The sequence below is a fragment of the Meles meles genome, chromosome 13 (genome assembly GCF_922984935.1).
Source record: "Meles meles chromosome 13, mMelMel3.1 paternal haplotype, whole genome shotgun sequence".
Classification (NCBI taxonomy): Eukaryota; Metazoa; Chordata; class Mammalia; order Carnivora; family Mustelidae; genus Meles; species Meles meles.
In genome coordinates this window covers 62,319,583-62,333,586 of record NC_060078.1, presented here as the reverse complement: position 1 = coordinate 62,333,586, position 14,004 = coordinate 62,319,583, and the positions used below count along the sequence as shown (strand labels likewise).

The 14,004-nt window shown below is 56.0% G+C and overlaps 1 protein-coding gene across 6 annotated transcripts in view; it reads left to right on the top strand.

The window, feature by feature from the left end:
* Positions 1-14,004, top strand: part of SH3PXD2A (SH3 and PX domains 2A) — a 234,804-nt gene that overhangs the window by 161,772 nt on the left and 59,028 nt on the right. For 3 of the 6 annotated variants that reach the window (XM_046027609.1, XM_046027607.1, XM_046027612.1), the window contains one exon: positions 8,517-8,561. The exons of the other annotated variants lie outside the window; for them this stretch is intronic. In XM_046027609.1, coding sequence (XP_045883565.1) covers positions 8,517-8,561 — 45 coding nt within the window. The remainder of the gene's footprint in view (positions 1-8,516; positions 8,562-14,004) is intronic. 6 annotated transcript variants of the gene reach the window in all.

The window sequence follows — 14,004 nt, the reverse complement described above, 5'->3', positions numbered from 1 at the left end:
CTGCTGGGAATAGCTCAGTCACGTGTAAGCCAGATGTGGGGATTTCCCAAGATGTGTGTGCAGGCACACAGACACACACAGACACGCACACGCAAACACACACTCACACTGCTCTGTTGACGTGGCATCCGAGGGCTCAGGGGATTGGTCCAGACCCACGCAGAGCAAGAGAGGGATAGGGGTGAGGAGAGGCCCAGGGCTTACCAGCACACACCACGGGGGGCTGCTCTCGGCCCTGCTGAGCCCTACTCCCAGCAGACAAGATAGATAAGCCCCTTGTTCTTGCTCAGACTCCCATTTCCTGCAACATCCATCTTGCCATAGACCATATTGGTTACGGACAAATTTTTTTAATCTCTTTGAAGGGCTTTACAGCAGATGCTGGGCCCGAGCCTTCCAGGGATGTTCTGCCAGGCCTGGGGGGCCTTTCCGTAAGCCTCTCTGCCCAGCACAAGCGAGGCTCAGGGTCTCATCCTGGTCTGAGAAGGCTTGTTTGTGGCTCAAGGGACATAACCTGGACTAGAGAATATGCAGGGCCCTGGATGCCAAGAGGACCCCAGGGTGGGGTAATCAGGCCTCGGTTTCCCCCCAAAGCCCTTGGGACTGGGTGTAATGAGTACATACCCTTCCATCAGCCACTAGAGATTTACTGGGTACCCCCTACTCTGTTTAGGGTGTACTGTGAGGATGCTGACAGGGTTAAGAGTCTGAAGGAACTTCAGATCTGATTGGAGAGATGCAATAGATTTTGATTAAGCACCTACTATGTGCCAGATCCTTGCTAGGACTATAGCAGTAGCCAGACATTGCGGAGCCAGCTGACACAGTCGGTGAACGATACAGAGATCCTGCCCAGGGCAAGATGAAGGAGGCTGACAGAACCTGGAAAATGGGTCAGCCTCAATCTCAGCTCAGGAATAAATGCTGCCTCTAGCCCCTGCCCCCTCAGCCCCACTCGTGTCCCATTCCGATGATGGCAGTGTCCAGCCAGATGTCAGCTGAAGCATTGTGAGTCCTGCCCCAGAGAAGCGTCTCATTACAGATGGGAGGCCATTGGGACTCCTCCCTGCCTCGCCACCCCCTGCAGACCCCCGCCCGCGGTACGGCCTGCTGTGTCTGGCCTCTGCCTGCCCTCTAGTTGGGTCTGGGCAGCCTCAGGAAGGGACGGTGCACGTGAAGGGCCAGGCAAGTGGATGAGGGGCCCCACTGCCTCCCTCCCGCACCCCTGTGACTCCTGACACAGGCAGGAGCACCTGGGTAAGTGTTTGTGTCCCTGTGCCCCAAGCTTGGGGACAGATGGTGGAGAGTCAGTTGGTCATCACCGGGGTGCCCTGCTGTGTACATAGTAGATGCTCATTAAATTATCAGCGGTCGATCCATTGTTAATAGGATCGCAAGAGTCGTGTCTGGAGAAGACAAGACATTGCACGTTCTGTAGCCCTGGGATGGGAATGTGGGTCCTGGGCCCACTGGCTGTTAATTTCCATCACTCACTCAATCGTGGCTCTAGTGGAGACTGAGCCAGGGAGACAAACAGACCAGAGGACGGGGGGCTGGGGACCCAGGGATGCAGCAGCTGTTCACCGAGTCCCAGTCCGCTGTTCCCTGTTTCCGATGCTGCCTCATCCTCACAGATCCTGGCTTTGGCTGGGGGAGCTGGTGGGTGGAGGAATGGGAGGGGGTAGCCCAGTAAGTGGGAGAGGACCACCAAGGCAGACTACCCCAGGGAGTGGGGAGGTAGCTGGGATCCTGGAACTCCGAACAGTGTTAAGTTTGTCTCTTTTCTGCACACCACCGCCCTGGTGTAGGGCGAGGTGAGAACCTGAGAATTGAGAGGGAGACCTAGCCCAAGGGGCTACTGTGGGGTCAGGCAGCAGCTGCTGGGAGTGGGGCTTGGAACCCTGTTGGCCTTCCCGCCCGGCACCCCTCTGTCCTCTGCCCACCCACAGCTCCTCTGACTAACCACAGCACCTGTCTTCAACCAGGATGCTTTGGGTCTTTTCAACAGCAGATCTGCCTGCCGCCCTCTGGCAGAGCAGCCTCCTCTGGGCAGCTGCAGAGCTTCGGAGGCTTCCAGGGCCCCTCTGCCCATACCCACAGGCGCTGGGCTGTCTCTGCAGGCCCCGGTTGTGGCCTAGGTGGGCGCTCTTGGACCTAGTCCCGGAAGGGCTATGGAAGGGCTCCAGGCACAGCCCGGGCCCCCACCCCACCCCATTCCCCACCTGAGCAGGGAAGCTGACTGTTCTCTGACTGCTCAGCTCAGTGGCCCGAGGGTCAGCAGCACATTCCTGCCCGGGGTTGGGCTGCCCCCACGCAGAGTCTGGATTCCAGGAAAGGCAGCTCCTGGGAAAGGAGGCAGACCCCTTCTTACTGAGAGCAAAATGAGTAGGAATATGGCTGCATGTACAAAGGGAAGCCCAACAGAAATAATGAGCCTCCCTTGGCCAGTGGGGGAGGAGAATCCAGAGAATGAAGTCCCCAATTTTAGGCCCCTTTGTTCCCAATTCCCAGCTCAAGTCTGGCTCAAGTCTTACTATTGGGCCTTCGGAAGAGCGTCACTTTTTGCATCTGTAAATTACAGATTGTCGTAAGGATGAAATTAGAGCTCAGAAAATGTTTAGCACCGTGCCTAGCATGAGTGTTGGAAAGTGAGAACTGGTACAGTTTCTAGCCCCAGCCCTGCCACTCACTTGCTGTGTGATCTTAGGCAAATTTCTTGCCCTCTCTGGTCCTGAGTCCCCACACGCATCCTTCTAGCCTTTGGAATACCACCAAGAAGCTGAGATGTTGGTGGGGACGGGACCTGGAGACAGACCATGGCCTGTCTTCCCACTTAGGATTTGCCTTCTGTCTGCGAGAGGATGTGCGGCAGAAATCCAGTGCTACGAAATGTATTCTTGAGTACTTCTGTTTACTTAGCTCAGAGTTCTGTGGCCCTGAAACCTCAGGCCCTGGGCAGGACTGGCTACATAATTATGGGGCCTCTTGTTCATAAATGATTCAAGATTTCAAATGAGAGAACAGCATGAAGCCGAGCACAGGGCCCTTCTCAGTGTGGGGCCCTGTGGGGTGGCCTGGGCCACAGGCACCTGAGGCGAGCCCCACGTTGGAGACCATGACAGTGGGAGGCAGGGCCAGGCGTCTGAGCGGCCACATTAACCCCTCACTGCTGCAGTCCAGGGGCATAATGTTTTTTTTTGTTTTCATGCTGGGAGGACTTCTGATGAGCTGGAGGCTGCCGCTCACCCTGGATCAGGTGCGAGGAGTTAAGCACGTGAGCGGGCGGGTGCATGTCTTACCGTCATGCACGTCACCAAGCTGGCACCCATGTGGCTTCAGACTGGAATTCATGTTTGAACTATGGCTTGTTTTCTTTCTGAGCCATCTTAATTCATGCCGTGCTTTCTCCGGGCCTCAAGTGACTTTATCACGTAGGCCTCACTACTACTTTATAAAGGAACTATTCTTTGCGAAGGACTGCTAGCCCAGGAGCGCTGCTGTCAAGGTCTGAGCTCCTCCGTGCCTGTGCGACAGGGGTATATGCCCCTCCTGGGAAATTAAGCAGCTCCTTCTCCCTCCGCTAAGTGGCACGGCTCGCAGCTTTCAGCCCCTCCTTTGGCTCGAGAGCAGAGGCTGTGTTTCTCTGCAGCTTAGTCAGTCAAGGAAAAGAAACGGAGCTTATAGGAAACCCAAGAAATTCAGCCCTGTGCAAAGTTTAGTCGTATAAAAGGGGAGGAGAGACTAGGCTTTCTGGAGAACCCTGTTCAGGGCTATGGTGAAGGAAGAACAATAGAATTCCCTAGGAGGGGGAGATCTTGAGGGCTCAAGGACACGGAGAGCTGGAAGAATGGAAGGACCAGGAAAAGACAGGGTGTTCATTCCATTCAGGGACCCTGGCAAGGTCCCTGCTTCTCCTCCCCTCCCAGGGCCCCCCACCCCCACCCCCGGGCTTGGGCTATGGAGGCTGGGGAGGTGAGTGACCCTTCCACCGGTCCCTTGAGCTCTGGCTTGGCTTTCCTTCGAGAAGGAGATCGTGCCGCTGGCTGTTCTCCTGTCTCTCCCACCTGGGCGCACAGCCCACTCTGGATTTATTAGTTTGAATGGGTGGGACTTGCTTTACACTAGGGAAGGATTTCTGGAAACGTGGTTTGAGACTAGATTTGGGCAAATTGAACCCACTTCTCGCGGCTCTGGACTAACTTAAGTTTAAAAGAAACTGTGTCGGGACCCAATCCTTTTGCTACCTTCGCTCTATCCAGGTGTGTTTTTCTGGAGTACTTGGGTGTCTCTTGTCTGGGGGTTCCTTACAGTCAGGGGCACCTGTGCGACCTTACGTGATTTCTCATATCACCTGGACCAGACAAGAAGCAGGTTCAGCGTCTAAGATGTGGCCTTGGGTCGCCATATTTGGCCAGGACCTACAGGCACCTGGCTTCCTCTGGGCTTGGATTCTGGCTGATTTTGCAAAATGGGAGCGAAGGCTGTGGGAGGGATTGGAGGGCTGGAGGCGGACCATGGGAGGGGCCTCGTCTCCCTGCCCCCTGCCTCCAGGCCCACAGCCCACAGCTGCTGCAGTCCCCAGCTTGTCCCCATCACCCACTCCCTCCCTCTGTCCCAGGGGCCTCCTTCCTCCCCCTCCAAAACCTTTCACAGGCACTATAGGCCACTACACTCTCAAAACAACCTTATAAAGAAGACGAGGTAAGTATTTTTATTCCCATTGTACGGAAGGAAAAGAGGCCCAGAGAAATTTCTAAAAGCCCCAGATCAGGGAGCTGAGTGGCAGGATAAACATAAGAAGCAAGATTTTAAAGAATTCTTGCCTCAGTTCCCTGCGCTCTATGCCTCTTGAATTAATTGCTTTTTTTTTTTCACTTGAGTTTCCATATATTGAGCATGTGTTTAAGTGGGTTTCCCTGGAAAGGTGCTCTGGTTCTCTGGAAAGATTCATGTCAGCTGTGGAACACTAGTATTTTGCAGACTAGCAGGTTTCTGCTGGGAGAGCCTAGAACATCAACCCTAGGACCTTGGCTGATTCTAGGCCCAAATGCTTGACTTGACAGAAGTGAGCCCTGAGGTTCAGAGAAGCTGAGCCACTTGCCCCAGCTCACAGAGCTGGTGGTCAGCAAAACCTGTCATGCAGATTCCCACTCTGGAGCCCCTGGCTTTTCCACTGCCCCTGCTCTGTAGGGCCCTTGGTTCTGTCACCAGGGGAGGCCGGGAGAGACAGCCGGAGGGCAGGAAGCGGTTGGTTAGTGTCGCTCACAGCTGCTCCCTTGGCTGTGCTTGCCCCCTGCTCCCTGGTCCCGTCCCTAGGTCTCTGCTTTCCCAGCCCTCAGCCAGCAGCCTTGTCTGCCTCCTGGCTGGAGGGCCGGGGTTTGTGAGCCAGGGTCCTCCTCTGTTCATTGTGAGGAGGCCTCGGTGGGGGTGGGGGGTTGTCGTTCCCACCCTGGGAGAGGGCTTCCTCGGGTGGGCTGGAGACAAGGCACTCCAAAGTGGGGAGAGCTTGGGGTGGGAGCAGCGGAACTGGATTAATTCTGCAGATCCAGGGGACTGGGAAATAAATCATGTTTTTAAAAAGACAGGCCCATTTCTGGTCCACTTCCCATTTTCCTTTGGAGAGCAAAGGGAAGGCCTGCTTATGGAGGGTGCAGGGGGTGGGCATGAGCTTGGGTTGTTCCACACTTAGCAATGGGGCTCAGTTTCCAGAGGCTGAGGGATTTTTTCCTGTCCTCCCCACCCTCTGCCTGCCCAAATGCCCAGACCCCAAGGACCTGGAAGGGCATCAGGCCCTTCAAGATAATTATTGAGAAAGTCATCCCAGGAGCATAGACCTTGTAAGCATTTAGTTTTGGTGGGCCAAGGGTCCCTACTTCTCTCTCCTACGACTTGGGGGTACCCCCCCATTGAGGAAGACAGCAGCTCCCCCTCTCTGACAGCTCTCATCTTCTAGCATGGGTGTTGGCAAACCACAGCTCGTGAGCCAAGCCCAGCCCACCGTGTAGTTTTATAAATAAAGTTTTATTGGCACACAGCCCACTCAGCCTTCTACAGATTGTCAGGGGCTGCTTTTGTACCAGAACAGCAAAGTAAGTAAGTAGTCTTGACAGTCTTGACCACGTGGCTCCCAAAGCCTAAAAGAGCTACTCTGGTCCTTTTCAGGGAAAGTTTGTTAACCCTTGTTCCAGCAGAAAAGTAAGACTTCCTCAGTTCTCCAGGCCTGAGCCAAACCATTTTCCTTGGCTTGCTGAAAGAGGTTAGCATTTCCCAAAAGTTTTCCTTCTGAAGGAACCAAAATGGAAGTGGTACAAAGTAGCAAAGCCCGCAGAGACGGCTGGAGATGTGGACCCTCTGAGCTGGGGCGGCATTGGGCTGATTGGGGCCGGAGGCCGGAGCTGCAGTGGGTCTGGCACTAGGGTCCCTAGGATGGCCTTGCCGGGTGACAGCCTACTTGGCCATATTTGGGGTACGGCAGCAGGGAGTTACAGCCCCAGCCTCAAGTCTCAGAGGGTCTAGGTGTGTCCACCTTGTCTCAGTTCTGCCAGGGCCTGGAAGCCGGGTCAGCGTGTCTCCTGAAGCCCATGGAGGCTTCTGGCTGCACATCCTGTTTCTGGAAGCAGTCTCCAGGGTCTCTTACCCCCAGTTGCAGCTAACCTGGCATTTGGGGGGTGTCTACGGGAAGGCATCTGTGACCGGCTGCCAGCGTTTTCTTGGCACACTCACTATCAGACACTATCTGGTTGTCAGCCTTGCAGCTCCAGGAGGCTGATTTTCCTGGTGCTGAGCACGTACTGCTTGTTACCTTGTTCATCCTCGTAGCTACCTAGGAAGTAGTCTCTTGTCTCATCTCATTTTTACAAGAGAGGGAACAGGCTCAGGGAGGTTCAGTAAGTCTCTCATAGGGGAGAATCCACACAGTCAGACTCCGGAGGCCTTGCTAAATTCCTCTTCCAGATCTGCTCTCCACGAGTTCCAGGGAGAGATGGAAGGCCCGGGTTCTGCGTGGGGAGCCAGCCTGAACTGGTAGGTGGCTTGAGCAAGGGAGAATCAGGTGCTTTAAAGGGTGGGTGCCATCCAGTGATCTCCCAAAGTCTGTGTCCCCACATGAGATGAACATGGTGCTAGCTGTGTGACCTTGGGCAAATGACTGAACCTCTCTGGTTTGTTTTCCTCATCTACGAAGTGGAGAGAGTACCTTATCATTGTAGGTTTATTCTGAAAAGCAAATGAATTACCATATGTATGTGTTCAGCCTGAGGTTTGGTGTACGGTAAATGCTACGTAAACTTTTGCTGCCATTACGGTTGTCTTTACCGTGTGTCATTGGGTCAGGCAGCCTTCCTGACCAGCACCGGGTGCCTCTCAGGCTTGCAGCTCAGTGTTGTGTCCCTGCTGCAGCTGCAGCCAACGCTGTGCTCCTTTGGAGGCAACGAGGAATTCAGCAGAGAAAGCACCAGCCATTCTGATCCCAGACCTAGTTCCGTTTCTGGCTCCGCTGCTCTGGGCTTGCGGGAACTCGGGCCGGTTTCCTCTTCCATAAAATGGGGTGAAAAATGCAGACCCACCTCAAGGGATTGTTATAGGCAGTAAACGAGTCTAAATCTCTGGGGGTAGACTGTCCATGCTTATTACATGTTGGCCCTCCGGTATTCTAGACTGTTCCCCCCACTGACTGAGCCGAGAGCTTTCTACCTCATCACATTACTGTATCACATCGCACCGTCATGTGTTCTTTTAGGTTCTTTGACTTTGCTCCTCCCTCTTGGCAGGAGGATCACTTCTAACCTCATTTCACAGATGAGGAAACTGAGGCCCAGATCAGACATAGTTGTCTGAGCCTGGGACAGAGCCCTCATCTCTGATGGACACTAAAGGTCCCCGTCCTCCTGGGATGGAGACGGGGTGTTTTAGAGAGTCCAGAATGTGGCTTTCTTCCATTCTGTCCCGACTTGTCTTCCTCACTGGGTAAGGGCCGGGACTCGGGCTGGACAAGACATCAGAGCCCAGCGGTGAGGTGCCTCACGACCGGAGACCGGCCCTGGGCTCTCCAACTCTGAATGTTTGAGGTTCCAGGTCCGTGTTGCTGAGCCTGCTGGCCTGGTGAGGTTCCTCAGAGCCACCGGGCCCTGTGGGGACAGCCACCCACCCACACAGCCAGAGAGAAAGGTCCAGGCTGCTTTCTCCAGCCAGTGATAAGCCACGGGCCCCGTTCCAGGCAGGGATTGTGTAGGATTCTCTGTGCTCCAGAGGATTCCTGCATTTCGACAGACACCTCATTATCCCCATCCCAGCCGGCTGGGTCCCAGCGCCTCTGTAATCACTCAGGCCCACGCCCAGCAGCCAGCCCCAGGCCAGGAAATCGCTCTCCTCCCCTCCCCCGCCTTCCGCAGCGGTCCAAAGCGGCGCCTGCGGCCACTTGCCCCATAGACCTCCTCCTGCCTGCCTAACGGTTCTCTCTCCTCCTCTGCTTCTCCTCTCTCTCCTGCTGCTGCTTGCTCCCGTGGGGGACTCGGAAGTGTGGCTCTCCAGCTGGGCTGAGTCTCCCAGGAAGGACGTGACAGGTACTGCCCTGAGTGCATGTGTGCGAGCATGCGTGTCCCGGGCACGCACGTGTGGGTGCCGCCGGCCGCATGCTTCCCTGGGATGGGCCACGGCCCCTGGTCGGCGGGCCGGCCAGCCGCTGGGCCCCCTCCTGCCCTTCCCTTAGCTGTACTCACTGCCCTCCTTTCAACCCTCTCTAGGCCTCAGGTCCAGGCTCGGGGCATTCAGTGGGTGATGGCCACAGAACACCATGTGTAGACGAATACACTGTGGACCAGAGCGTGTGTGGGTTGGTCCCCCGGCTCTGCCGGGTGCTGGCTGAGTGAACTTGACCTCCCTGAGCAGGGCTCGGCCGCCTCCCAGGGAGCCCGGCACGCGGGAAGCACTCAGGCGATGGCGAGGGGGCTGTCGCCTTGTACTTGTACGCTTGCTCCTCTGGCTGTCCCAGTGGGGAGGGCCCACCAGAGACGGTCATTCTCACTTCGGGCAGTTAACGTGGGGCAGAGAGCCGAAGCCTCAGACCCCGCAGCCTGGTTTCCAGTGGTCCTCACGGGGGTGCTGCAGCAAGGCAGGGGAAACCTGGGACTGGTGTCCCAGCCTCCATGCCCCAGAGCCTGGAGCAGCCTCTGCCTCAGTGGCCTGGCCAGGCTTTGGGCTGCCTGGCCCAGGATGGGCCTCAGGGACTCGGGCCTGTGCCTTGTGTCCAGGCAGAGCTGGGCCAGGGGTCAGGGGCTTTCCTTCAGCCTCTGGTCTTACAGGACAGTGGCGGGTAGCCCTAGACAGCAGGGTTCTCAGCTGATGCAGGGAGATAGTGGCCCACAGAGGAGTGGGATTTCCAGAAGAGGCTTCCAGGAGCCCCTGCATTTCTAAGAGTTCTAACACAGGCACCTGCGCGTGCGTGTGTACACACACACACACACCCAACACCCATTCTGCCCAAAGCTGGGAGCAGAGATTCAGGCTCTGGAATTGGAGGCCTGAAGCAGAAGGGTCAGAGGTCAGAGGGCTGGGCCGAGGACCCCAGCCGTCAGCCCTAGGTTCAGCCCCTCCCCACCACAGCTGTGAACAGGGAATGGGAGGCCCACGTCCTGGGAAGAGAAAGGCAGCAGGCAGGAGGACCCCTTGCCTGTCCCAGGCTCCTTGCAGTCATCCTTCTGGTGCTGTCTGTGACGAGGGCCCGGGCCTGACTAATCATTGGGCTCCTGTCCCTCTTTCCCCTCTCTACGAGCCAGCGAGCCAGAGCCCACTTGGCCTACAACAATACATTTTATTCACGAAACGTATAGCCTGGCCGCCCAGGGACCTATAGAGAAGCCGGCAGGCCTAGTCCAGCCTGGGAGGAACCAGTTGTGAGGGGCGTGGAGGGACATTTTGTGGGGTGCCAGGGTTTGGGGGGGTCCCTGAGAACATGGGGAGCCTGGGGCGGGGGCCACCACAGGGCTTGGCTTCTTAGGACGAACCCAGCTGTTTGGAGTGAGAGGCTGAGGGGAAGCAGTGTGGGCTGGGGAAAACCAGCCAGACTAGGAGTTCAGGGCTGGAGTCTTGGGCAAGCTGCCAGCTTGCTCTGGGCCTTGGTTTCCCCATCTGGAATGTCAGAGAGTACATGAGATGGGAAACTCAGAGGTAAGGGGCTGTTGTGGGGGGGTCCTTGAAGATGAGAGTCCTGGGGCTGCTCAGCCTGGCCTCCCCCACCAGAGTGGGCCCAGGGTGCTCTGATCTGGCTCTCCAGCTGGCGAGGATCCCCTGCCGGCCAGGAGGTGCCGTTGGAGGGAGCCATGTTCTGGGGACACAGCCATAGCCACCCTTTTCCTGGCGCCTGTGGCCCTTGCCTTGAGCTGCCTGCTGGTTCTGAGGCTGTAGGGGAACTTGAACCCCTCCTGCTCCTCCCCAAATCTCCCATTTCCTGTTTGCTTTATAAATAGTATCTACAGTTTACATTGGGCATTAACCCTGTCACCTAGTTCCAGGCGCAGAACAACCCACAGAGGGTAGGTACTGGTACTGTACCTGTTGACAAACAAGGAAACTGGAGCTCAGAGAGGTTGAGCGTCCCTCCCAGGGTCATAAAGCTAGTCTGGGCAAAGCAGGACTGCTCAGACCCTCAGAGTTAAATCTTCTGCTTTTGCATCATCTCAGGCAACTAAGGCCAGTGCCCTGTCCTATGGCACCAGGCCTGGGGCAACTCTCATCAGGGAGACTCTTGTCTAAAGCACATGGCTGACTGGGGCCCAGCGCCCCACAAACATATCCAGCAGAGGCCAGGAGTGAGCACCATGGCTGGAGTAAACTCAGGGAGTCCTGGAGGGTCAGAGATGGTTGGGGAGAACTGGTTGGTGGAGGAAGGGAAGGCATTCCAGGCAGGGGGAACAGCTAAGGCAAAGGCTTGGAGGTAAGAACCCACATAGAACAGTGTGGTTGGCACATGGTGCCCTTAGTACGTATGTTGACTCATGAATGTGGCCTGGAACAGGGGGGTTATGTGTCAGGGAACCGGGGAACTCAGGTTGTCAGAAAGACTGAGCTTGAATTTGGCCTTTATTCTGTAGGCAACAGGGACCCACTGAAGGTGTTGGAGCAAGGGACTGACTTGGCAAAAGTCTCATTTCGAAGTTTAGGTTGGCAGACAGAATCAGGCAGAAGCCAGGGGTCCATCCAGGTGGTAGTTGGAGGAATGCAGGTGTGGGGAAGGGCTCCAGGGATCTGCCAGAGCCCGAGCCCATCCAGCCAGGGGCTCTGAGTGAAAAGGGGCCCATCCCTGGACGAGACTGTTACAAAGTCCCCTTCCAACCTGGGAGGGCCTCTTCTCTCTAGAAGGGGTATAGCCCTTCTCTGTGCCTCTGTCAGACATTCCCGTCTAGAGGCTGGAGGATTCATCCATGGCCCTGGCCCTCCCTCCTCCTTTGGGCTGACTCCTCCAGCCCCCAATTTTCCAGGCCTTGGCTGGGAGGGGATCCAGAGCAGCCTCTGTGGGATGACATCACCCACCGGCCCGCCTGCCGAGTGCTTTCTCATCTGGATACCTGCTCGCAGCGCACGCCTGCCCGGGCAGTCCTGGGCAGGCAATGTCCTGAGAGGCAGATGCCAGAGAGAGGGAGCCTGGAGTCTGCCTGTGCTGGGGGAGGGGAGAGCAGCCAGGAGGGCAGAGTGTCTCTGTGTCCCTTTGTCTGTCCCACAGCCTTTGGGGCAGCCTCCAAGAGGTGCCACCGCCTGTCTTCCGTGCTCTGGAATCCCTGGAGAACATTCTCTTTTCTACCTGGGTCCCAAAACGTCAGTCTTCAGAACACTTAGGCCAATTTTCCAAGGGGCTGGGAGGGCCAGGGCGGCGGGGGCGGGATTTTTCCCCTCTTTGAAATCTTGCCTCAGATTTCCTTGGCTTGGATTAAAGTAAGCTAAGGTCTCTCCACTCCCCAGCACCCCAGCTTGTCCTCTCCAGCAGCTCCTGGCCACAAACTCAGCACTCCTTGCTCTTCTGTGCCTCTGTTTCCCCATCTCCCCTTTACCCCTTCCACAGTTGTCTAGTTTTCCAGATGTCAGAGGTGAGGCCCTGCCTGGTTTAGCTCTAGTGGCTCAAAACAAACCACTAAATCACTCCGTTCATCTGTCTGCCGTTTGTTCATTTCATTCATTCATTTTGCAAACACTTGCTGAATGCCCACTACCTAATGGGCCCGGTGTTGTGCTGAACAGACAGACGTAGCCCCAGTCAACAAGGAACCCACACTCCAGTCTAATGAAAACAACCAATAAAGCTGGGCGTGTGGAGATAGGGTGAGGCAGGGTCCCTCTGGGAGCCAGGGATCAGTGGTTTTCTGCAGGTGGCATATAGTAGGGAAGTTCAAAACATAAGCAACCCCCGATCTGGTGAGTGTGGGTTTAAGTCCCAGCTGCATGACCTTGGGAAAACTTACCCTCATAAGCCTCATTCTGCCTATGTATAAAAATGGGTCTCTAACAGAACCTGCTACGTAGGGTTGTTTTGAGGATCCAGCGAGACAACAAAATGACGTGGTCAGGTGCTCGGCATCGTGCTGATCCGTGAGTGAGCACCGGAGGGTCTGCGGTTAATTGTCAGAATCACCTGGGCTCTTGGGATTTGGAAGCTCTCTAACTCACTGGGAACTCCGCTTTTGTTTGTAGCCTGAGTTTGCCTTTCCCACAAACTATAAAGGGAGCCCCTGTATCTCACAGTGCTGGGGCTGGGCCTTTTTGCCTTAGGTTCACTGAAGAGGGGCTCTTGGCCGCAGAGGCACTGCCATCCCCCCAGGGGCACAGTGGGAGGCAATTGCTGTCAGCTCCATGCCTGGGCGCTGCCCCTCTCCGGCTGGCAGTGACAGGCGCAGACCTGGCCGCATCCCCGCAGAGTGGGCTGGTCCCTCTGCCCAGCTGTTGGTTGCATTTCTGCCTGAAATCTGATCCCAGCTCTGGTGGAACTGCCTGGGGCTGTGCTTGTGCAGATCCATGTGGCAGGACTCAGTGGGGACAGGGTCCCTTCTGGGGCTCCAGAGGGCTGAGCGGGGGCTACAGGGCCCACACCTCTTGGGAGAAAACCGTGGGGCACTAGGTTTCTTTCCTTCCCTTGCTCCCTGCACTGGTCTAAGCAGTGCCTCTGCCCCCTGGATGCACCTGGGAACCACGGGGGAGGAGGGAGTGTCCAAAAAATACCAACCAGTTAAATCTGGACCTCTGGGGGTGGGACCCAGGCCTTTATTCTTTAAAAGCGCCCCTGCCCAGGCAATTCTGTGGAGCCAAGTAGAGGATCGTTGTGCTAGAAGAATGGGTGTCTGGAAACAGAAATCATAGAGGCAGTTCTTTAACGGAAAGAGATATGGGCTTGAATGTAAAATCCTCAGTGAGTTTGGTTCTCTTCATAGCAGCTGTGTGTGCTGAGGCAAGCCTCTTCCCTTCTCTGGGCCTCTGAGTTGTCTTCGGTAAAATGGGAAGGTAGAAGGGTTGTGGTGAGGATAAAACAGGACAGGCTACGTGGCTGACACAGAACATGTACTAATTTAGACTCGGGTGTGTAAGGAATGTTACTGTAGGCCAAAGCATCAAGGGAGCCGTAGGGAGCCTAGGGACCCTCTCAGCCATTTCTATAGCCATGTAGGTGGTGTGAATCCTCTAGCCTTCCAGGAGATTGACAGATGTATAGGGTGGTAGACACATAAAGTGTGCTAGGAATTCCCTTTGGGCTGTGGCTGGTCTGGGAAGGCTTCCTGTAGGAGGTGACCAATAGGTCTCTGGTTTTTGGTTCCCTTCAGCTCCTAGCAGGACATGCCCTGTCTTAGATGTTTGTCCCCACCTCTGGGAGCCTCTAGCCCATCTGCCCTCTTTGTGCAGAGCCCCACCTTTTGACCCTTCAACTGCCAGGGGCGGCTTGAGGTTTCCCAGAGCCTGACCACAAAACCCAGCACGGAAAGGTAGAGGGCGACTGAATCGGTCTCCATGTGGCCAGAGGGCAGCAGC